This window comes from Chlorocebus sabaeus, chromosome 16 (genome assembly GCF_047675955.1).
Source record: "Chlorocebus sabaeus isolate Y175 chromosome 16, mChlSab1.0.hap1, whole genome shotgun sequence".
NCBI classification, from domain to species: domain Eukaryota; kingdom Metazoa; phylum Chordata; class Mammalia; order Primates; family Cercopithecidae; genus Chlorocebus; species Chlorocebus sabaeus.
The window spans coordinates 67574523-67596534 of record NC_132919.1 but is presented as its reverse complement, the minus strand read 5'-3'; the positions used below and the strand labels follow the sequence as shown (position 1 = coordinate 67596534).

Genomic DNA, 22012 nt, shown 5'->3' with positions numbered 1-22012 from the left:
TGCTGGGCCAAAAGATGATATAAGACAGTTGTGCTTATTCAAGAAGTTCACTGTCTTGTGGGATAGAAAGGTAGGATAATAATTGCAAAAGAGTGTGACGAAAACAGCAGAGAGATAGAGAACAGAGGTAGCCAGAAGGAGACATCAAATAATATAAGAGAGTTGGTCAAGAAAATCTTGGGTCGGGCGGGGTGGCCCAGGCCTGTAATTCCAGCACTTTGGGAGGCCAGGAGCTTAAGACCAGCCTGCAAAAATGCAAAAATTAGCTGAGTGTGGTGGCGTGCTCCTGTAATCCCAGCTACTCAGGAGGCTGAGGCAGGAGAATTGCTTGAACCCGGGAGGCGGAGGTTGCAGTGAGCTGAGATTGCACCACTACACTCCAGCCTGGGTGACAGAGCGAGACGCTGTCTCAAAACAAAACAAAACAAAACAAAAAAAGAAGAAAAAGAAAAACTTCTTGTAGGGGGAGATGAACCAGGTGAAGGTAGGCTAAGAAAGCATTGGATATCCCCAACCGGAAGCTTCAGAAGCCTGGATCAAGTTGGAACAGAGGACTGGGTGGCAGAATAGCTGGAGGTGAGCAGGCTGGATCATACAGGACAAAGCAAGTAGGTGTTGAAAGTTTCACCTGTAAGCCACAAGGAATCCTCAAGGGGAATCATTCACCAGACTTATATATTTAGTAGATCATGCTGGAGTTTGGTCTGGAGAATAACTTAGAAGCAGTAGGTTTTTTTGTTTTGTTTTGTTTTGTTTTTTTAGCGTTTTGCTCTGTCACTCAGGCTGGAGTGCAGTGGTGTGATCTCAGCACACTGCAACTTCTGCCTCCCGGGTTCAAGTGATTCTCATGCCTCAGCCTCCCTAATAGCTGGGATTACGGGCACATGCCACCTTGCTCAGCTAATTTTTGTTTTATATTTTTAGTAGAGACAGGGTTTCACCATGTTGTCCAGGCTGGTCTCGAACTTCTGACCTTAGGAAATCCACCTGCCTCAGCCTCCCGAATGCTGGGATTACCGGCATGAGCCACTGGGCTTCGCCAAAAGCAGTAGGTTTTTGTTACTGATTGGGGTGTGTGGAGGAAAGGAGAGGGAGGTCTCAAAAACACCTTTAACTAGGATGGGGAACTCAGGGGAGGACATGGGAGGACACAGGATGACTTCACTCTGGGATATATTGAGGTTTCTGTGGGATCAGCTGATGGAGACCCGAAAGGTGATTGAACTTAGATCTGGCACAGAGAAGTAAGCTAGGTTTTCAGGAACTTCAGCAACATAGCCTCAGCCTTCTTTTTCTCTTATCTCCCACCTCCTTTTCAGGAATTCTTCCCGCCAGTGGTGCTGATCTGTTTCTTACCTAAATATGCCCAGTACATTCTGCCCTAAGGAATTTGCGCCATGGCCAGAAAATCCTCCTGGCTTCTCCCTGTTGACCTAAATCTTTCCTCATATCCGCACCCGTGGCCATCCTCATACCAAACTTCTGTACAACTAGACTGTACTGTTCATTCTGTGCTTCGCCTGGGCTGCTCTGTGGTGGAGACCTCTTTGGGCACGTACCAGTCTTCACTGTTAGCACCAGTTCATAAACACTAAGGCCTGAGCTGGTCCTGACTCTGGGTGAGACCCTGGGGTTATAGCAGCAAGCAAGAGAGACACACAAACCTTGTCCTAGCGTGGCTTACAGCCTAGCAAGGCCTGATGGGAAGGAAATAAGGCCTGAGTGTGAAGGCATTCAGGCTGCTGAAGAAACATATAGTGTGGAGACCCTTTTTCTCAGGAGCTCAGGGAAGGAAGTGGTCTTTTAAGTGGAGCCCTGAATTAACTAGGCAGAGAGAACACATAGACCCTGGGACAGAGCATGTTATGTTCGAGACATGAATGGCCAGTGTGGCTAGAGCCAGGGCAGGACTAACAGGGGCAGCAGATCCCCTAGGGCCTTGTGGGCCAGACTTATTCACCCACTCAACAAATCTTTCGGTCAGGCGCAGTGGCTCAAGCCTGTAATCCCAGCACTTTGGGAGGCCGAGACGGGTGGATCGTGAGGTCAGGAGATCGAGACCATCCTGGCTGACACGGTGAAACCCCATCTCTACTAAAAAATACGAAAAACTAGCCAGGCGAGGTGGCGGGCGCCTGTAGTCCCAGCTACTCGGGAGGCTGAGGCAGGAGAATGGCGTGAACCTGGGAGACGGAGCTTGCAGTGAGCTGAGATCCGGCCACTGCACTCCAGCCTGGGCAACAGAGCGAGACTCTGTCTCAAAACAAAACAAAACAAAAAACAAATCTTTCTTGGGTGTCGAATGTATATCAGGCAGTTTCAGGTGCTGAGATTAATGAACAAGCAGATAAGGTGTCTTCTACTTGGTGAGATAGATAATACATAAACAAGAAGATGGAGGATGCCTCTCTAGAGCAGGTGGTTGGGAAAGGCTTCGCTGAGAGAGGACATGTGAGTTGAGGCCTAAAGGATGAAAAAAACATCAGGTATGTGTAGAGTTGGAGGAATAGCCATTCTGGGCAGAGAGAACAGGTGCCAAGATCCCACGGGTAGGCGTGTTTGAGGAACAAAAGAGATCACTTGGCTGGATCACTGTGAGTGGTTAGGAAGAGCAGGGTGAGCGAAGATAAGAGAAGGAATGCAGGGGCCAAACCTTGTAAGGCCATGGTAAGACATGGTAAATTTTCAGTACAGAAATAATCAGATTTATTTCTGAGATAACTTTGGCTGCCATGTGAAGAGTGGGCTGTAGGGGGCGAGAGTGCAAGCAGGAAGATCAGCTTTAGGAGGTCTTTGCAGAAGTTGAACAATAATGGTGGCCTTAAATAGGATGGGCGTGGCAGCTGTGGGAGTCACCCTGTGGGAGGGGTGGACAGATTTGAGACAGCTTTAGGAAGTGGAATGGAGAGGTCTAGGTGATTGAACCTGGAGGTGAAAGGGAGAGAGAAGTCAAGGCCAATATTCTGCTTTCTAGGTTGAACGACTAAGCGTTTGGTAATCATTTCGGGTCTTGAGGTATGAGATGCCTGCAAGATATCCCAGAGGATGCAAGGGTGTCTACACAGGTCTGCAGCTTGGAAGAGCAGTCTCTGTCGGCACCACCCTTCAGAATGGTTGCATATTGGCGATAATGGGAGGTTGAAGGGAGAGACATGAACACCTGGGATAAAATGAGGAAGAGCTGACACCAGCAGAGTAGATCAAGAAGGCGAAAGACAGACAAGTGTTCACCAGATGTAATGAACATGTTGGTGACCTTAGCAAGGAGCCTCAAGGGATGTTGGTAAGTTGGAGGCCAAGAGGCGCAACAAGCTTTTTAGAAGTTTGGCCAGTATAGGATAGGGGTGAGGGCTGGGAGAGAGTTCTTGGACGGGACCTGGCTCTGCAGCCCTTTGAGGTTCCAGGAACCCAGCCAAGGCCTGCACGGGGAATGGTGTCTTCCTTAATCTCAGAGAGCAAGTCGTCTCAGCCCAGCCCAGCCTGCTTCCCATCAGAGGTCTAGATGGTCTTAGGAAAGTCATCCTTAACCGTTAACCTTTAACCCGGGGTGGAGCTGAAGGCTCAGAGTGGGAGAGTGCTCCCTCAACTCCGCACGATAAGCCCTACACTAGGAAGGGTTGCATGTCCAGGGCAAACCCTTGACCCTAATAGCTCATCACCTCCAATTCCCCAAGACCACGTACTCTGGATGAAAATGCATTTGTTCTCCAACTTCTCAGAGTCTTTAGTGGTCTGACAACCCGAGGTGAACAAATGGAATTGAGAAAAGGGCAAGAACAGTAGCACAGAACAATGTGAATGTAGGTTACCTATGGAATCTTCAGGGAAGAGGAAGATAGTTCTAGGGAAAAAAGGCAAATTGACTTCAAGCATTTTTATAGATCAAACCTGTTGGGTCACCCCTGTGAACTACATCACCTTCATTGATTCCAGTGACCAGACAGCAGTCAAACCTTTGTTTTTCACTTTATTATACAAAAAAGGGAAAACAAAACTTCCACAGTTGGCTTTAAGCATAGGCAGACACCTCTAAGCCACTGCCTCCCACCTCCCATGATACAAATTCAAGTTGTAGTTGTTGTTGAATCCTACAAAACACTCTTTAAATATTAGAAAAAAAGTTGGGGGCGGGGACGGGGGTCTTCCCACCCCAGCCATCCCATCCCAGTGCCAAAATGCACTCAAGAGTGACCTCTTACAGCACCAACACCCCCACCCTGACAGTCCTGTTTGTACTGTAAGAATTGTTCAATTTTTAAAACAGGAAAAAAAAAAAGGGCCCCATTGAAAGTTGTTTTTAAATGAAAATACATTCCACTGAAACACAACAGTGTAGGGCAGCCAAATAGGAGACTGGGGTTCTTTGCAGGGCTCTTGGGAAGAAATAGAACCTATAAACCCCTTTACTTAATTCCAGGATTAGGACAAAGGAAGGGGAATGGGAGTGGGGAGTAACCCCCAAGACCTCCCCACCCCCAGCACCAAGGTCCAAGGCGAAGCAGAGACTGTCTGCCTGCCTTTGGGAGAGGGACCCACCAGCCTCTCTGGGGCCAGGGCCTTTCACCATTCCTGCCCCACTTCTGCGGCAAAGTTCCCGCTCTTCCCCCATTCCTTGGCTTTCATTCAGAGGGGGAAGGTGGAAAAGCACCAAGCCCCAATTTAATAGGTCATTGACATGATCATAAAAAGAAAGAACCCTCCAAATTTAGTCAACAAAAAAGTAAGAGCTACAGATATAAGGTGACTTGGCTTATTAAGAGGAATAAGGTACCAAAAAATTTGGGAAATGGCTGGGAAGAGTTAGAGACAGCTGAGAAGCAGCTTTTGCAGACTTCTTGCCCAGCTGTGGGGTTGGGGGAGGAGGGAGCAGACCTGAGAAATTAAAGGAAATAGGGGGTGGTGGGAGGATTTAAGGAAAGCTGGAGGGATGTGTAAGATAGGACCTCCCAGCACATTTCTTGAAGCCCAGGTTCTGAGCCTAGGGTGGCCAGGCTTGGCCCCTCAGATGAGCAGGGAAGGCCTTTTCCACCAAATACAAGCTTTAAGCTTCACACCATCTTGCCTGGCTTTCCAGAAGCCTTCCTGCTGGACAATGGAGACCAGCAGCTCAGATGCATGTGACCCTGGCGGAGGGAGCCTGGTCTGGGAAGCATCCTAGAGTGGCTTCAGCACACTCCCCCAATGGAATCAGAGACTGGGCAAAACAGAGGATGTGGAGAATGGGGTAGCCTCAGTCCGCTCCCACCAGAGTCAACATCTCCCGGCTCTCACCGACCCTTTTTCCAGATTCACAACAAACTGATGTGGGCTCTAGGACAGACCCCCTTACACACACACACACACACTCTCTTTTGCACACATCCACAGCTGCACCCATGCTATGTACAGGAACACACATACACATTCTCTCTTCCACACACATCAAGACCATTTTTAAAAGGTTCCAAACCTACCCCTAAACCCTCCCTCTCCCAGAAATGACAACAGAGACGGCAGCCGAGATCGGTAGGAAACGTCTCGTTGACAGCTCAGAGCTTAAAAAAAAATATATACACATATATAAAAAACACTTCTGCCCCCTCCCCCATGAATGGGTCCAGGCAGCTCCTTCCTGCAGGGGGCAGGGGAGAGGGCCACCAGGGCAGCGCCTGTTTTCTCGAAGGCACCAGCCCTCCTCTCCCCACATTCCCTGCCTCCAGTTCCAATGCAGGGGTCCAGGTGGCAGGCCCCTCTGGGAAGGAATGCGTCTTCCCCAAGCTTCCACCCCACCTTGGATTGGGCCGCAGGTGTGGAGGGCCTCATCGAACTCTTTGGGACCCCCCCACCCCCACTCTCCGGTACACTGTCCATGCCGAACTGCAAGTGCAGAGAAGTCGGTGGGGTGGGCCAGGCTGGTCCGGTGCTGGCTTAGTCTGATAGTTGCTGTCCCTGGAGGAGGACCCCCAAGGGCTGATGTCTCTGAGGCTGCAGAGTCCTGGCCTGGGCTCCTCCAGCCCCCTACCCCCACCGTATTTTTTTTTTTTTTAAAAAAGAAAGAAAGAAAGTGGGGGATGCCAGGGGGGCAGGGGACAAAACATGGGGGAGAAACAAAGGTGGTCAGTTGGGGAGGGGAGCTCCTGGGCTCTCCCTGGCTGCCCTGGGGTGGGGCTGAGCCTCAGTTGGAGTCAGAGTCTGAGGAGTCCCCTGAGGAGGAGGAGCTGGAGCTGCTGCCCTCGGACTCGTTGTCTTCATCCTCATCGTCATCCTCGTCATCATCTTCGTCCTCATCATCCTCTTCATTCTGGGGGGTGAGAAAGGATGTGGAGAGTCATCAGGTGACCATCCTGGCAGGAATCCCCTCCCCTCCCACTGTGCCCTGTCTGCCCCACCTCATCCCCATCCTCGCTCTCGTCCTCGCTGCTGGACTCGGAGGAGTCACCGCCATCTTCAGAGGAGTCCCCATTCTCATCATCTTCCTCTTCTTCATCCTCATCCTCATCATCCTCATCCTCTTCATCATCCTCCTCGGACTCCTTGGAGGGACAGAGGCACATCAGTGGTCTCTGGTCTCTGCCCAGCCATTCCAGGCAGTCTCACCCGCCCCACGCCCCTGCATCTGGGAGGGGCTCCTTACCGACTTGGACTGCAGAGTAGTCCGGCTGGATTTGGGGTTTGGGCCTCGCAGCTTGGTCATGCTCTTACGTTTCTGCAGGATGGGGACACGAAGGTGGCAGCCATGAGTTCCAGACACCCCTGAATCCCCCCATCCCTACCCCACTGCTGCTCTGCTCCCAGACTCACGTTGGAGATGTATTCTTTATATGCTGCACGGTCCTGGGGAGACAGGCTCTGGGGGAGACAGAGGTGGCAAGGGTTGGAATATAGCCAACTACTGCTGACTAAGCATGCTGGCCCAGTGCTAGGCAGTGGGCTGAGCATTTATATATCATCACCCCATCTTATCCCTCCCAGGCTCCCTAGATTTTAGGTCTCTGCAGAGAGTCCCTGTGATCTGAGAACACGGCTCCAATTTTTTTTTGAAACAGGGTCTTGCTCTGTGTCCTGTGTCACCCAGGCTGGAGTGCAGTGGCACAATCTCAGCTCACTGCAGACTTGGCCTTCTCAGGCTCAAGTGAGCCTTCCAACTCAGCCTCCAGAGTAGCTGGGACTACAGGTGTGTGCCACCACACCATGCTACCTTATATTCTTTTTTGTAGAGACAGCAGTCTCACTATGTTGCCCAGGATGGTCTTGAACTCCTGGCCTCAAGTGATCCTTCACACCCTGGGCTCCCAAAGTGCTAGGATTACAGGCGCGAGCCACTGCACTGGCCCAAGCTCTAGTATTTCTGCTTCTGATGCCCAGAGTCCTTCTATAAACCACTAAGACTGTTGGTTTTCACATTCACCCTATTGCTCGACACAAATGGAAGCTCCTATCAGAGTCTACCTCACTCCAAAGAAGTGCCCCTGTGATGAGTCAGCCTGGCATCATCAACCACACCCCAACATCAAACCCTTGAGCCACTGATGAGGCCGTGGGGCTCGCCAAGCTCCTGAAACAGCAAATCCCCACAATCTTCCTGGGTCCTTGGCCAATCTGCCTTGGTGAGTGGGAAGGACACAGGTGATTCCCTCCACTTTTCAGATCTGACTACTCACCCAAAGCACAGAGGGGAAGCACAAAGGCCAGCAGTCTAGAAGAGGTCCCATGGTCCCAGATAGGGGAGGAAAAGGCAGTCTGATTTGGATTCTTCAACTTACTGTGTGACCTTGGACAAGTTACTTAACCTGGTTTCCTTATTTTTAGAAGGGTGATAGTGGCTGGGGACAGTGGCTCAAGCCTGTAATCCTAGTGCTTTGGGAGGCCAAAGTCGGCGGATCACATGAGGTCAGGAGTTCAAGACCAGCCTGCCCAACATATGGTGAAACCCCATCTCTACTAAAAATACAAAAATTAGCCAGGTGTGGTGGTGTGGTGCATGTCTGTAGCCCCAGCGACTCTGGAGCTGTGGAAGGAGGATCGCTTGAACCTGGGAGGTGGAGGTTGCAGTGAGCCGAGATCACACCACTGTACTCCAGCCTGGGCAAGAGAGCAAGACTCTGTCTCAAAATATAAAAATAAAAGGGTGATAGTAACCGTTATCCTGCAGGACTGCAAGGGCATGGAATGAAATCATGAATGAGACCAGCCAGCACAAGTGGGTGGGTGGGCCAGGCTGGGCTGGTGCTGGCTTAGTCTGATGCCTCCCTGTTCCTTTCAAGGGCCTTTTGCACTCTCACCTTGACCCAGAGGTCCAGATGCACCTTGTACTGCTTTTGCTGCTCCTCGGCCAGCTTTTTGTAGTGCTCCTTCTGGCTCTGGGAGATGCGCTGCCAGCGGCTGCCTATTTCCACCATGCGCTCCTTCAGCGGCAGGTGGTTCAGCTCCCCATTGGACAGCAGCTCCTGGGAGAACTTCTGGTAACCGTTCCTGGAAGGTGGGGGTGGTACAAGGAGGGTCAGGACCCCAACAAAGCAGCCCTCCAGCCCTGACCCTCCCCCACCTCCAGGGCCCCAGGCTCACATGGGAGGCTTCTTGGGTTCTCCCTGGAATTTCATCTTCTTGGAAGAATTTGTAGCAGCTGGAGGTGCCCGCATCTCACTCAGCTCTCTCTGGAGGGAGAAAGGTCACACTCACCCCCCAGTCCCACCCCCAAAATACTGCTGCCTTCTGCCCCATGCCATCAGCACCTTAGCGGGCTGTCTTTTTCTGTGCTGGGGAGGAGGAGAAACAGGTAGAGCTAGTGAGCAACCTCCTAACAGCTCACATCTGTAGCAGGCACCACAGTTTACAAGTGCTTTCACAACTGCTCGTGTCCCCCGAGTCAGCCTGGAGGCTAACAATGTCACCCCCACCTTACTGATGAGACAGGGGTTCAGAGAAGGAAGCTGAGGCTTGCTGAGTGTCACAGACCAAGACTGGGCCTTCTTGCTCAGAGAGGCTCACCCAAAGGGGAGTGCTCGAGCTTTCAACAAATGGGGTGGCCCCAGCCCCATTCCTACCTCGTATCTCTTTTGGTCTTCGGCTGCCTTCTTAATCCACATCAGTTTCTCCTTCTTTTCCATGTTATTCCAGGTCATTTCCATGGCTTTCAAGGCCTTCACCCGGTCATTCTGGGGACCAATAAGGGTATCAGCCCTGGGAGGGGTCACCCGGGGCTGGAGGCTGCAGTACTACCTCTTCCCACCCGTCACCTTGAAGCGGGCCAGGTAGTCGCCGATGACACTCTGTTGCCAGATCTCCTCAGCTCTCTTGGGGGACTCAGGCAGCTTGCCCCGTTCCTCGCGCTCCCCGCCGGGCTTCCTCTCCGACTGAGCCTTGAGCGCTGCCTCCCGGGCCTTGTACTTGGCCTGCGGGGATGGCCCGGGCGTCAGCCTTCCACCCACCCCCAGGGGGCGCGCGCTCCCCGCGCAGCAGCTCAGGCGCACCCGCCAGCAGGCAGAGGCGTGGGCTGGTGCAGATGTCTCCCGCCTGGGGCTCGCCCCCGCCTGGCCCACAGCGCTCAGCTGACAGCTTCCCGCCTTCCGGCTGCTGGGCGCCGGCCCCACGTCCCAGCCCAGGCACCGCGTGGCTCAGGCTGGCTGAGGCGGCCAGGGGCGAGGTGGCGCGGCCCGCCAAGGGGAGGAGGGGGCCCTGGCAGCCCCGCTGAGGGCACGGCGCTCCGCCAGGCAGCCTGACCTTCTTCTTCTCAGACAGGTCGTTCCACATTCGGGCCAGCAGGCGGGTCAGCTCGCTCTCGGAGAGCTCAGGCCGCTCCTCCTGCAGCTGCCGCCGCTTCTCCTCCGAGAAGATGAACATGGCCGACACGGGCCGCTTGGGCTTTTCGGAGCCGCCCTGTCCAGGTGCAGAGGGTCGGGGTCCGTGGTGCTGCCAGGAAGCCCAGTCTTGCCCACCCCCGCCTGCGCGGCCGCACCCTCTGCCCACCTTGCCCCCTTCCTGGGCTGGCTTCTTGGAGGCGGGGCTGGTGGCCTGCTTCTTGTTGATGTTCAGCATCTTCTCCTCCCCCAGGACCCGCTGCTGCTCCTCCTCAGGCAGGCTCTGGAGAGGAAAGAGGGGCACAGGGCTCACGAGGGCTCTGCCTGCCAAGCCCCAGTCCTCTCTGCCCACTGCCCTACCGGAAGAACACTTACCTCGAGGAAACGGAGCAGCTCCACCTCGTAATCTTTCTTTTTCTGAGAAAGTGAGTGGAGTCAGGATCATTCTGGTGACAGCGTCACCAGAGACCCTGCAGTACTCGGAGGACAGTGACCTTCAGTGGGCCTCCAGAGCCTGGGTGTGGGCTGGACTCCCTGCCTGGATGGGCTCAGTTGCTAAGCCCAGCCCAGCCCCACACCGAATTGGAGGCAAGTACCCAAGGCACACGCCACCAGGGACTGACTAGCCCAAGATGGGATCAGACCTCATGCTTCAAAACCCCAAGGCAGGGTGGCCCCTGCCACAGCTCACCTGGTCACACTTCTTGTGATAGGCGTCCTTCTCCTTCTGGGACAGCAGCTTCCACTGCTGGCTGCACAGCACCATGCGCTCCGTGCTGGGCACGTCCTTCATGTTGGCCATGAGCTCTGCGCAGTACAGCGAGTAGCTGTTCCTATCAGAGCCATGGGGAGAGAGGCGCAGCCCGTGAGCCAGCAGGACAGCAGGCCTCCTCACCCGTAGAGCCCAGCCCAACTTCCCAGCTGCCCACTCGCCCACCCACCCCAGGGCAGCACTCACGGAGGTGGCTTAGTGGGTCGCCCATCAAACTTGTCCTTGAGCTGGCGTTCAGCTTTGGTGAGGGTGGACTTGGTGATACCCTCCTCACTGATGTTCAGTTCTGGGTGCTTCTGGATATAGTCTCTCATGATCTCCTGCAGAGCCAGGTGGGGGGATGGAGGGCAATGGGGTGTGGGGTTAGCTGCGGCAGGGGCACAGGGAGAGCCGCTGGGGAGGGCAGGCAGGAGCAAAGCTGGGGATGGCTGTGCGTCAATGGTGTCACATGAGACATGGTGCCCTGCCCTGCCCTAGCCTGAGATCTCATAGGGGTGGGGGGTGGGGAAGGTAGGGGCAGAGGTGAGGGGCCCAGAAGGCCCCTCCCTCAACAGAGGATGGGGAGTGACACCTCCCGCAGAGTGTGGTGGCCACGGAGTCGAAGGGCAGAGGCTCGTGAAGAGCCGGACAGGGAGGAGCGCAGCGGAAGCCTAACCTCGTACTCCTTCCGCTGCTCCAGGGCCTTATGAATCCATTTCAGCCTCTTTTTGTCCGAGAGCTGAGACCACTGCTTCCCCAGGGAGTCCTTCACCTCCTTCGTAGTGGCCTGCAAACCAAAAGCCGTCAGACACGCACAGGCAGCCAGGGGCAGGGGGAGGGGGAGGGGGGAAGGGGGCACAGAGGCCCCCGCCCCCTCAGGCCATGGGAGGTCACATCAGTGTCCCCCACAGGCCAGGAGGGGAAGGCGAGAGGCGGCGATCCCGCCTGGGTGCAAGGGGACTGGCTCATACACGCACGCACGCACACGCTCGCTCGCACGCCAGCTGGCCCGGGCCCTGTCCATGCAGCCCACCCCTGGGGAGGGGCCTCCTCTCCTGCTCCCCTGCACCGTGCCCGGCCGACCTGGTGCGGCTCCCCCCTGGCCACCGCCGTGCATCCTCTACCCCCAGCCCTTGGCCGGACACTCACATCTGGCCGCACTTTGAGATACACCTTCTTCTCGTGGGTGTACCACAGCTGCTGGGGGGTTTTGGGCTTCTCTGGGATGTCCGATTTCTTGGCATTCTGGATTAGGTCGGGGTGATCCTCCCTAGCCAGGACATGGGGAGCAAGGATCAGCAGGGGACGCTGCCAGGGCAGACCCAAGTTAGCTGCCCCACCCACCAAGCCTCCTGGGCCTTTCAGCTGGGGCTCAGTGGGACAGTGGCTGCCTGCCTGACCCTGCCCCTGAGCATGACACACTAGGGCTCACATGTGACCCATCCTCTTCCATGCCTCAGAGATGGCAAACTCCAGGCTCTGGCCAGGGTTAGCCTATTCTGCTGCCCCCAGTTCCCCATAGCCCTCCTCTGGGCTCCACTGCCTTACCTGAATCGGGCCAGGTTTCGCTCGAACTCCTGTTTCTCTCTCTGGAAGTCCTGAATATATTTCATCTGGGGGGAGGAGGGGATAGGGTCACCCAGGACCCAAGGGTATCTTGCCCTGAGCTATGAAGGCTACCCAGGCCCCTCCTCGCTGGCTCTTCTGCCTCACATGCTGTGATGCAGGGAGTGGAGGCTGGCGCCCTGCCCGCCTCCCGGTGGGACTCACCACAGAGCAGACCTGCTGGCTTCTACCACAGATGGTGTGGGAGCTGCAGGGGCTGCCCAGACACTGAATCCTATATCCTATTCTCTCCTTCTGAGCGAGAGTCCCAGAAGGGGGCCATGGCATTACCCACGGTCACACAGTGCACGGTGGCAGCGCTGAGGCTCCCCCACTCGTTTCTCCAATACCACAGAACTCTCACAGTGGAGTCGGGTGCAGGCCTTGCTCCCTCTTCTCACTGTCTGAGGCAGCTGACATTGGTCTGGCCCCTTGGAGGTGGCCTCTACATAGGGCCAGGGCTGGGCTGAGTCCTATTTCCAAGGCATGAGGGGAGATTGTGTGGAGGGGAACCCAGAGTAAGTTCTTCCAATACAAGTCACAGCCAGCTGCCCTGCACCTTCCCGCCCATTTCTGACACCATTACCTTCTTCCCTTTCTCTAGGATCCCAGCTATCTGTCCCCTCCAGCCCTCCCTCCCTCAGCCCACTCATTCTCTCCCACCACTTGGCTTCCCTTCCCTTCAACACCCCCTTTTTGGCCTCCCCACTGCCTTCCCACCCTCACCTCACTCCCTCCCTGCATCTTTCCCCACTTCTGCAAAGTCTCCCTCTTGTTCCTCCTTTCCAATGTGTCTCTTTCTCTTCATCAACCTCCTCTCTTGGCCGCCACGCAATGTCCATCTCTTCTTTCGTCCTCGCAGGCTCACGAGAGTGGCACTGGCAGGTGCCAGGAGCTCATGGCAATTGAGCCCAACCCGCCTCTTACAGAAGCACCAGACATAGAGAGGCAGCGCTCCTTTCCCATAGTTCCCACAGAAAACCAGAAGCAGAGCTCAGCCTCCTCTTCCCCAATCTCAGTCCTCCTCAGACAAAACAGTTTCAGAGCTGGAGAACACCACACAGACCTGGCTCACCTCATGTAAGGACCAGGCCCAGAGAAGTAAAATGACTCACCAAAGGCCCCATACACAGCGATTCAGTGGCAGAGCCAGGACAACAGGCCCAAGTCTTGTGCCCCCCAGGACAGCACCTCATCCACTCTACCAGTTTCTTCTGGCCTTCCCTGACTCTGACTCTAGAGCTTGGCCTCTCCCTCCCATCCCATGAGTGTTTGAGTGTGTGCAGTCAACTGTCCAACATCCTTATCAAAAGAGTCAACAACAGTTCCAGCAATCCATACCCCTGCTCTGCTTGGGCAGTGGTTGCAGACAGCTGGCTTTTTTGGGTACAGCACCAAGGGCATGTCAGTCTGCAGCCAGGGTATGCCAACCAGGAAAAAGGGCTACTAATAGCATAGCGACGGCTAGTGCCACCTTTTGAGAACCGGCTGTGTATGGCTTTGTTTCCTCTCCAAGCCGATGTGCTCCTTGTCTTTCCTGCTGCCCTTCCCCATCTATCCCTGGCTCTGTCTCCTTGTCCAGTGTCTCTTGTGTCCCCTGTCCCCATCCCATCTTCCTCATGTCCCATCTGCAGGGCTCCTCCAATGTTTTGCTGCCTTTCTCTGGGAGGGACCTCCTGAGCTCTGTGCATGACTGCAGTCCTGCCTGGGAGGCTTGGGCAACCCTCCAACCAGGGTTAATGCTTTGATGGTCTGGGACAGTGCCCGACCTCTGCAAGGAACAGTATGAGGCCAGGAGGGACAATGTGTGTCCTTAAGTGAACATGTGTGTGTGGAGAAGGAAGTGCACTTCACAGGTGGACATGGCAGTAACAGCACTTCACTGGGACTCTGGGGCGCTAAATCCTGCTCTAGTATCAATAGTTGTGTCACCCGGGACACTTAACCCTCCTGCACCTCAGTTCCTTGCCCACAAAACTGGGATAACCTTTTCCTGGGGTTACCTTTATGAAGACATCGCAAGTATCAGATGAGACCATGACGAGAAACGTCATAGAGAGTGAAAAAGTGCTGCGCAGCCTAACAGTGAGGATGGGTGTATGGGGGAGAGAGGCTGATGAAACAGAATGCTGTGGGTTTTCTGTAGGGGGAAAGGTTGGTCTGAGCATCTGCTGTCTGAGCATCTGTGGTGGTGCCTGTGCCTGAACACGTGTGGGCCGAGGAAGGGGCGATCAGGTGTGCCTGCCCAGGACCTACTCTGCTGTGCTGACTCACCCTCGTCCCTGATGCCAGGTCTCTCCAAGGCCTACCTCCAACCGACCCACACCACACCAGCTGCTCCCAGCCTCTCCCCTCCTCCCACCTTAACTCTCCTCCCCCCACCTTCTTCTTCTCCGGAAGCTCCTTGTATTTCTTGGACAGAATCTTGGTTAGGTCCAGGTTGCTCATCTCAGGGTGGAGTTTCGCATACTTGGCCCGCTTCTCCATGAAGAAGCGGAAATAAGGGGTCAGGGGCTTCTTTGGGAAGTCTGGGTGTTTCTGGAAGGGACAAGGAACAAGGACACAATGGAGGTCAAATACCATCCGTTCTTTGGATCTTTCCTCCCCTACCCCTCATGCTCCTCCTCCTAGTAACTCACCTTCAGTTTTTTGCCTTTGTAAGGATTTTTAACATGTTCCTGAGCATCGAGGATCAATTCTGTCAATGTACGGAACTTCCTCACCTGGAAGAAGAGGGGCGGGAGGAAGGGGAAGTTGGGAAAAGGAAAATGCCACACAGTAGCATACCCCCATCTTATAACGGGTCTCTTCTACTCTTTACTAGACTAAATTTACCAAAGAAGAGCAGAGGCCAACAGCCAAATGAAGCAGGCACCCTGACACCCAGCCACTGGCCCATGCCTACCACAGGGGCCCAGGCAGTCAGTACACACCAAAGGCCAGCAACAAGGGGACTACCTGACCTCAACCTGGTTGTCCATGCCAGCACCTCCTTCAATCTCAGCATGTTAGCACCTCTGTCAATCTCAGCACAGCTCAGGCTGTTAGGCTCAAGACCACCCAGATAGAAAGTGGCATAACTTTAAGCCAGTGCTGTCAACCGTGCCACCTCCCAAAATGCAAAGGGGCAGGTAGAGAGCTAACGGGCGACCACATGAACGCCTCTCCTGGTCTCTTTCCTTCCTGTTTACAGCCTGTTTCACTTCCCCTACCACGGCTGAGGAGGGGGTAATGTTTGTATGTGTATGTGTGTGTGTGTCAGAAAGGGGGGATCAGTTACCTCGTTAGAAATCTCCACCCATTTGAGCTTGCACATGTCTCCAGAAAAGTCCTTAAATGCAACTTTTTCCCAGTCCATATGTGATTCGGTGGTTTTAAATTTGGAGCTGTCGTTGGATGGAAGGTTGTTCTTCATGCATTCCAGCAAAGTCAGCATGTCTTCCTGGGACCAACGGTCTGGTGAAGGGTAACAGAGGCCATCATGCCTGGCTCATGCTATCCCCCAAATCTGTTCCCCAGTTCTTGAGTGCTCAACTCTTCCTCCCTAGGGCATCCCAGCCCCTGGCTGCTTCCCATCTGAAGGCAGAGACAAGATATGGCTCAGCCCTAAGGAAACTGTAGCCATACTGGATGAGGGCAGGGACTCCAGTCCAGACCATGCTATACCTAGAAAGCCAGGCTCAAACTCAAGTCTGGCTTGCTTCAAAGCTATTATCATTTCTACTGTGCCAAGCTGCAACAGGCAGCTATTTGCTGTAAGGGGAAGAGGGGTGGAAATGAAGGCACAGTGATTCAGGACTTTGTGGGAAATGAGATAGCTTGTCAGAGGAGGGAAGCAAGGAGGCAATGTATCTAAATGTGCTGCCAAGTTCAAGTTCTGAGTGGATATTCTAAATGTGCAAGGACTGAGGATGGGGTGTGGGCAGTAAGGAAAATTCATGCAGATGTCTCTCCTGCACAGCTGGAAACCAATGTTAGAGATACCCACTATCCCCTAGCCCCTCAAGGCAGATCAAGGGAGAATTTCTGGCAAATAAGAAAAAAGAAACAGAAACAGAAGCAGGATGCGGGGCAACTCTGAGGCAAAGTAGGCAGGTGCACAAAAGCTCTCAGGGCCCTGATCCAGGGAGAACCCCCAGAATTACAAGCTGTCTTGTCAGCCCAACTCCCCAGGGAAGCAAGACCAGGTCTGGACCAGTTATTTTCAGCCACTGAAATGCAGCCCCAGAGAGCTCTAGGCCTCTGTGGATGGGCTGGGAGAATAGTCACCCAAGGCCAGAAGTCAAAAGGGCTCTCCATTTTCATTTGCATCTCATAACCTGGGCCAGGGATTCTGCAGAATGGGCCACAAGGACCCATAATCCCCTCTCCCCTCAATGTCCCACAAGCATGGCCAGCTGCCCAGCTCCATCCTACCCTCCACCCCCATCCAGACTGGATCACTGCTGAATGAGGCAGAGATCTAGTTGAGTACATATATCCCATGGCTTGGGGCCTCAAACCACCACAACAGCCCTCTTCTCCACCTGCCTCTACAAAAGCCTCATGGTCTTCCTAAAAAGCCTGAGAAGCCTTCCCTAACCGCTTCCTGACCCTTCCTCTACAGTCATCATTCCTCCCATTCCAGGACACTGGGCTGGGACACACTTAAGGCTGAATGCAAACTCCAGAAGGCAGGCCTCCTCTAACACAGGGTGTGAGGGACAGGGAGAGAGGGGAGGTAAGCCACTCCAGGCCAAAAAATTTGGATTCAGCCAAACCAATCAAGTGTGGGAGATGCTTGATTCATAAGTACTCAAGGCACTTTCTCCCCCAATTCAGTGTATGCAGACTGGAAAAGCCCTTGAAGAAGGCAGTGTGCCCCACAGCCACGAGGCAAAGAGGGTTTAAGTTTCAGAGGGCTGGGAGTGGATGCCCCTACCTTGGCCTTTGGGGGCGGCCATTTCCAGGTCTGTGGGGCAGTCGGCTTCTCCGTTCATCCTCCAGCTGTCCAGCCACCTCCTCGGTCGTGCTGGCCGGGCAACCCGGGGTCAAAGCCACCTCACCCTTTGGAAGACATACAAGTTCCCACTCAGGAAGGCTGAGAAGTGAACGACTTTCTAACCCTCCCAGCCCAGAGTAAAGGTGGGCAGGTCCACGCTCTCAGAGACCCAGCCATAACCTTATCAGACTTAAAGGGTCTCTGGGAGGGAGAGTACGCCCCTCCTCTTCTTCCTGACCCCCCTCCCCCAGCCCCTGCGGCCCGGCTCCGCAGCGCGCGCCCTCCCCTGCCCACGCGAGGGCCTGCTTCCAGCTCCCGCGTGCAGCGAGCGCCCGCCCTCCGCCCCCCTTCCCCAACCCCAGCCAAAAAAAAAAAAAAAAAAAAACTCCTCCTCCTCTGAGCGCCCGCCCCGGGGAGGCCCCAGGCTGGAGGGCGGGGGAAGAGGAAGGGCGGGTAAAGGGCGCGCGCGGCCACGGAAGCGGGCACGCGCCCCAGTCTCCTCCTCCCGCCTCCCCCCAGCCGGTTCCCCCCGCCTCCGCAACCCGGCGGGGACCCGGACGCAGCGCAGCCGCCGCCAGCCCCGGAGCGCAGCGGCCGCACCGCCCCCGGGGACCGGATCCGGATTCCCGCCGCTCCCCCCTCCCGGGCTCCCTTCGCCGTCCCCGCCCGCACAGGCGGGCGAGCAGCCGGAGAGAAGCGGCCTAGCCTGCCCCCCGCCCCCGAGCCACCCACCCCGGCCAGAGGCGCCGCCACCACCCAGCCACCCCGACGCGCACGGAGGAGCCCGGCACAGAGGCGCGACCGCGGCGGGAACCGCCGCCTCCTCCCCCGAGCCTGCGGCCCAGCCCCGCCGGCGCCCCCGCCCCGGCCTCCGGGGATCCGAGCCAAGGAGAGGGCGGGAGGACGGCGGCCGGGAGGCGGGGGCGCAGCCCTCACCGGCCCCGCCGCCCCCTCCGGCGGCCGGGGAGAACTGCGCCTGCCGGATCCGAGAAGCGCGGGCTCCTCCGCCAGCGGCCGTGGCTCGGCTCAGGCCTCGCTTCCTGCCTTCCCCTCCCCCGGCTCTCGGCGTCCTCCCAAGTGCCCTGGTCTGCTCGCGCCCGGTCCCCTGCTCGGTGGTCGCTCCGGGTCCCTGCTGGGCGCCCACCGCACCCCGCGGTTCGCTCCCTGCTGTCCGGCCCCGAACCCAGCGCGCGTCCTCAGCCGCCTCGGTTACCCGGCGCAGCGCGGCCTCCGGGCTTCCCGCTCCGGCGGCTCCCTCCCCGGCTCTGAGTGGCGGCGCCCTCCCCCGCTCGGCCGGGCACAGCCGCAGCTCCCTCCCGCGGCGGCAGCGGCTCCTCCTCCGGGCGAGGCGGCGGCGCTGGGGCGGCGGCTGCTGCTGCTGTGGCGGCGGCGGCGGCTGTGGCTGCTGCCTGCTGCTCCTCGCGGCGAAAAGCACAAAGCACAGCGCCCTCCGCCTGCAGGCAGCCCGCCCGCCGCCGGCCCCGGCCTCAGCTCGCACACCCCCCGCCGCCGCCGCAGCCTCAGCCGCCGGAGCGGGGAGGAGGAGGGAGAAGGGAGGAGGAGGAGCGGGAGGGGGGGCGGGAGAAGCGGGGCAGCGAGCGCGTCCTTCCCCGTAGAGCGCACACCGACCCCCGGGGAGCGAGCGCCAGCCCGCCCGCCTCGCCGGCTCCGCTCCCTCCCACAGCCTGCCCGGGCGGGCTCCGCGGGGGGCAGCTGGGAGGAGGGGCGGGAGCTGGGGGGACCCGGGCGGCCGAGGCGGAGGGAAGGAAGGAGGGGAGGGGGGTGGTGGTGGTGCTGGTGCTGGTGGCGGCGGCGGCTGCTGCTGCTGCTGCCGCCGCCGCCGGGGAAGGGGGGGGGCCGGGGCAGGGAGACACGCAGCCGCCCGGATGGCGGCGGGGCTCGGAGCCGGGGCGGGCGGGCGCCGAGAGCGACCTCGCCAGACTCGCGGGGGAACTAGCAGGCTTTGCCGGCGCGGGAGGGAGGGCCGAGGCGCGGCCGCGGAGAGGGTGCCCGGAGGGGCCCCCGGCGGCCAGGAAGGCTTGGGGGGCGCCCACAGCCCTGCTCCGGAGCTCTCCCCCAAGTCCTCCCAGCTCCGACTGGGGCTTCCAGGCCAGCTCTCTCCCGCCTCCCGGAGCGAGCGGTCCGCGCCCACCCTCATCCCCCGGAGCGTGGCCACTGGTTTGGGGCGCACGCACGCTGATCGCGGCGTCCAGCTTCGGCGCCTACCTCGCGGTCCTCTCATTGCCGAACGGTACATAGGAAACTTAAAAAAAACCCAAAACCGAAAATCTCTGCATTAAAAAAAAAAAAAAAATCCCCGTTGCTCTTTACACCCCGGAAACGGCGAGGGAACGACGGGCTCCGGCGGAGGGGCCGCTGTGGGAGCCGGTTCAATCCAGCCCGGCATGGCTCCCCAGGCCTGCCCGGGCGCATGGAGATCGGTGCCGCCGCCACTCGTAGCAACCCCTCTCCCCCGAAATCCGCGGCGCCCGGGCTCACTTACCGAGCGTGTGGATGGGAGCGCAGGCCAGGGGCACCTGGGAGCACGGCGGGCGGAACAGCCGAGCCGCAGCTCCGCTGCAGCCGACGCCGGGGCAGCGAGTCGCCAGACAAAGCCCGAGATGGCGAAGCGGAGCGACGGCTAATGGCGAGCCCCACGCGCCGCGCTCCGCCCGCCCCGCTCCGCCCGCCCGCCCGCCCGCCTCGGCGCAGCGCAGCGCCGCTCCGAGCGCTTGCCCGTCAGAGCCGCCTCGGCGCCGCCGCCTCCCGGGCCGCCCCGGCCTCGCCTGGCCCCTCCGCCTCCTCCGGGCGGCTCAGCCTCACCCCTTCCCTCCCACTGCTTTAGGGGTTGCACACAAAAAAATTTTTTTTAAAGTAAAATGGTTTTCTTCCTTTTTTTCTTTTTTCCTTTTTTGCAGGGCGGGCGTGTTGAGACTTTTGGATCTTTCTGCCCGCAGCTCGCACTCACCTGCGGAGCCGCCGGGAGGGCTAGGGGTGGGGGCGCGCGGGGCTGGAGCCGGCGAGCGCGGGTTGAAAGCCAGCCAAGCTCTGCAGCGCCCGACCCGGGCGTGTACGCCGCCGCCAGTCCCCGCAGAGAAATCGTCCTCCTACCCCCGCCTCCATCGCTCTGCGTTTCTCTTCCAATCAGCCGGTCGCTTGGTGGCTCCTCCATTCTCCGGCCAAGCCCAGCTGCCTAGAGCGAGCTCCACTCCTCCATCTGTTCGCCGGCGTCCTCGCTCCCCTGCCGGGGCCGGCGAGGCGGCGTGAGGCCGGAGGGGGATTTGCAAGGAAACCTGCCTGCTTCCCGCTCCCATTGCTCCATCCCCGCTGCCTCCTGCCTCCTGCTTCTCTCCTGCGTCTTTCCAACTCTCCCCTGTCGCCACTGGTGTGTGTCTGAGTGTGTGCGCGGTTTTTTTTTTTTTTTTTTTTTTTTTTTTTTTTTTTTTATTGCTCTTTGCTTTTGCAACCCTGAAGCAAAAGGGAGGGGGGGTAGTTACAGGGAAAAAAAAAAAGCGAGAAAGAAGCTCTTAGATTTGCAACACATCGGAAAACCGAGGGAGCACCCCGCCTTATCCGATCTCCACGCTCCGCGAGGGCCTTCCGGGTTTTAAAAGGACGAGCTTATCAATGTCCCCCTCTTCGCTGGGTTTAGGATCCGAGGAGTCCGAGCAAAAAGTTCTCCCCCTGGGTCGTAGTGAGGGGTGTCAGGGTGGGAGTTGCGGGGATTTTTCAAGAAGCAGCAGCTATCCTTCCTACCCCGGCGTCGGTCACTGGGCGGGGGTAGGGGAAAGAGCAAAATCCCAGTGGGTTTGCGCGAGGGATCTTCTGGGGTCGGGGCGTGGGAGGGGAGTCGGAACCCGGAGACACCACTTGGCGCATCTCCCCCTCGGTCTATACCTCCTGTCTTCTGCCAGCTCCCCCTTTAATTTTTTTTCTCTCCTTTAATCTAATTTCTTCCAACTCCACCTTTGTTGTTACCGGCGTCACGCCCGGACCAGCCAATCCCCGCCACGCAATCAGCTTGTCAAAAAGCCTCGGCCGGCCCTGGGAAAGCAGGCCGCAGGCGCTGCCCCCCGGCGGCGGCGGGCAGCCGCGAGGGGAGCCCAGCACCCGGTTCTCGCTGCTCCGGGCGGCAGCGGAGCAGCCTCCGACGAGACGTCTCCCGGTTCACTATCCTGCAGGCCGGGGATGAAAGGCCTGGACGGGGTCCACCACCCACCCTCCCACTACCATGGCTGTGGTTGTCTGTCTTTGCCTCCCCTTTTCAGAGGAAAGGTTATCAGGACAGGACGCAGGGAGCCAGAAGACCATCTGAAGGAAGCCTGCTTCCAGCAGGCCCAGCCTCCAGCCACCGCTTCTGGGGCAGCGCCATTGCTCCTGGCTCTCAGGCTGCCAGTCTCCCACACCGAGGCTCTACTGCCCGCATCTCGGCCAGCTGGATCACCCAGCCCCTTTTGACTCCCCCCTGGCATGCAGCCTTCTCCTCCACTCGGCCTGCCTCTTTGCTGCTGTAATTCCTCTTGTCTCCTGGGAGAAATGAGATTGTTTTCCCAGGACTTCCAGATCCCACTTCTGTCACGTTTCACAAACAGGGAGGAAGCCCTATCAAGATCTGGTGTGTCCTGTTTTTGTTTGTTTGTTTTTGGGGGCACTGGCATGTAGGAGAGGCGGATTTACCACTCGTAGATTAATTTCAGCTTCTAGGCCCCTAACTTTCAGGACCTGCCTAAGACCCTGAACTTAATTTTGTTTTCATCATCTTTTTTTTTTTTTTTTTTTTTTTGTCAAAAGAGCCACCGACCACCTACTCCTCACCCCGCAATTGCACATGTTTCTGGCCTTACAAACCCAGATTGGCCCTTGGAATATACACAGGGCAATTTGTGTAGGATCACACTG

General features: G+C 57.1%; 1 protein-coding gene across 5 annotated transcripts; it reads right to left on the bottom strand.

The window, feature by feature from the left end:
* Positions 1-5502: 5502 nt before the first annotated feature.
* On the bottom strand, positions 5503-20185 carry UBTF (upstream binding transcription factor). 5 transcript variants are annotated; one of them, XM_008012432.3, is made up of 21 exons: positions 20082-20185; positions 17054-17178; positions 15413-15588; positions 14772-14855; positions 14515-14670; positions 12076-12140; positions 11677-11797; positions 11204-11314; positions 10735-10868; positions 10468-10609; positions 10152-10193; positions 9946-10059; positions 9700-9855; positions 9216-9371; positions 9024-9134; positions 8545-8633; positions 8262-8451; positions 6781-6828; positions 6614-6685; positions 6369-6512; positions 5503-6280 (listed from the first exon to the last, which is right to left on the bottom strand). In XM_008012432.3, the coding sequence occupies exons 2-21, from the start codon at positions 17109-17111 to the stop codon at positions 6155-6157; spliced, it is 2295 nt and encodes a 764-aa protein (XP_008010623.1). In that variant the 5' UTR covers positions 17112-17178; positions 20082-20185; the 3' UTR covers positions 5503-6154. The 5 variants fall into 5 exon arrangements, with proteins under 5 accessions (XP_008010623.1, XP_072861339.1, XP_008010622.1 ...); XM_073005238.1 differs by lacking the exon at positions 20082-20185 and adding an exon at positions 19617-19724; XM_008012431.3 differs by lacking the exon at positions 20082-20185 and adding an exon at positions 18327-18434.
* Positions 20186-22012: the final 1827 nt, after the last annotated feature.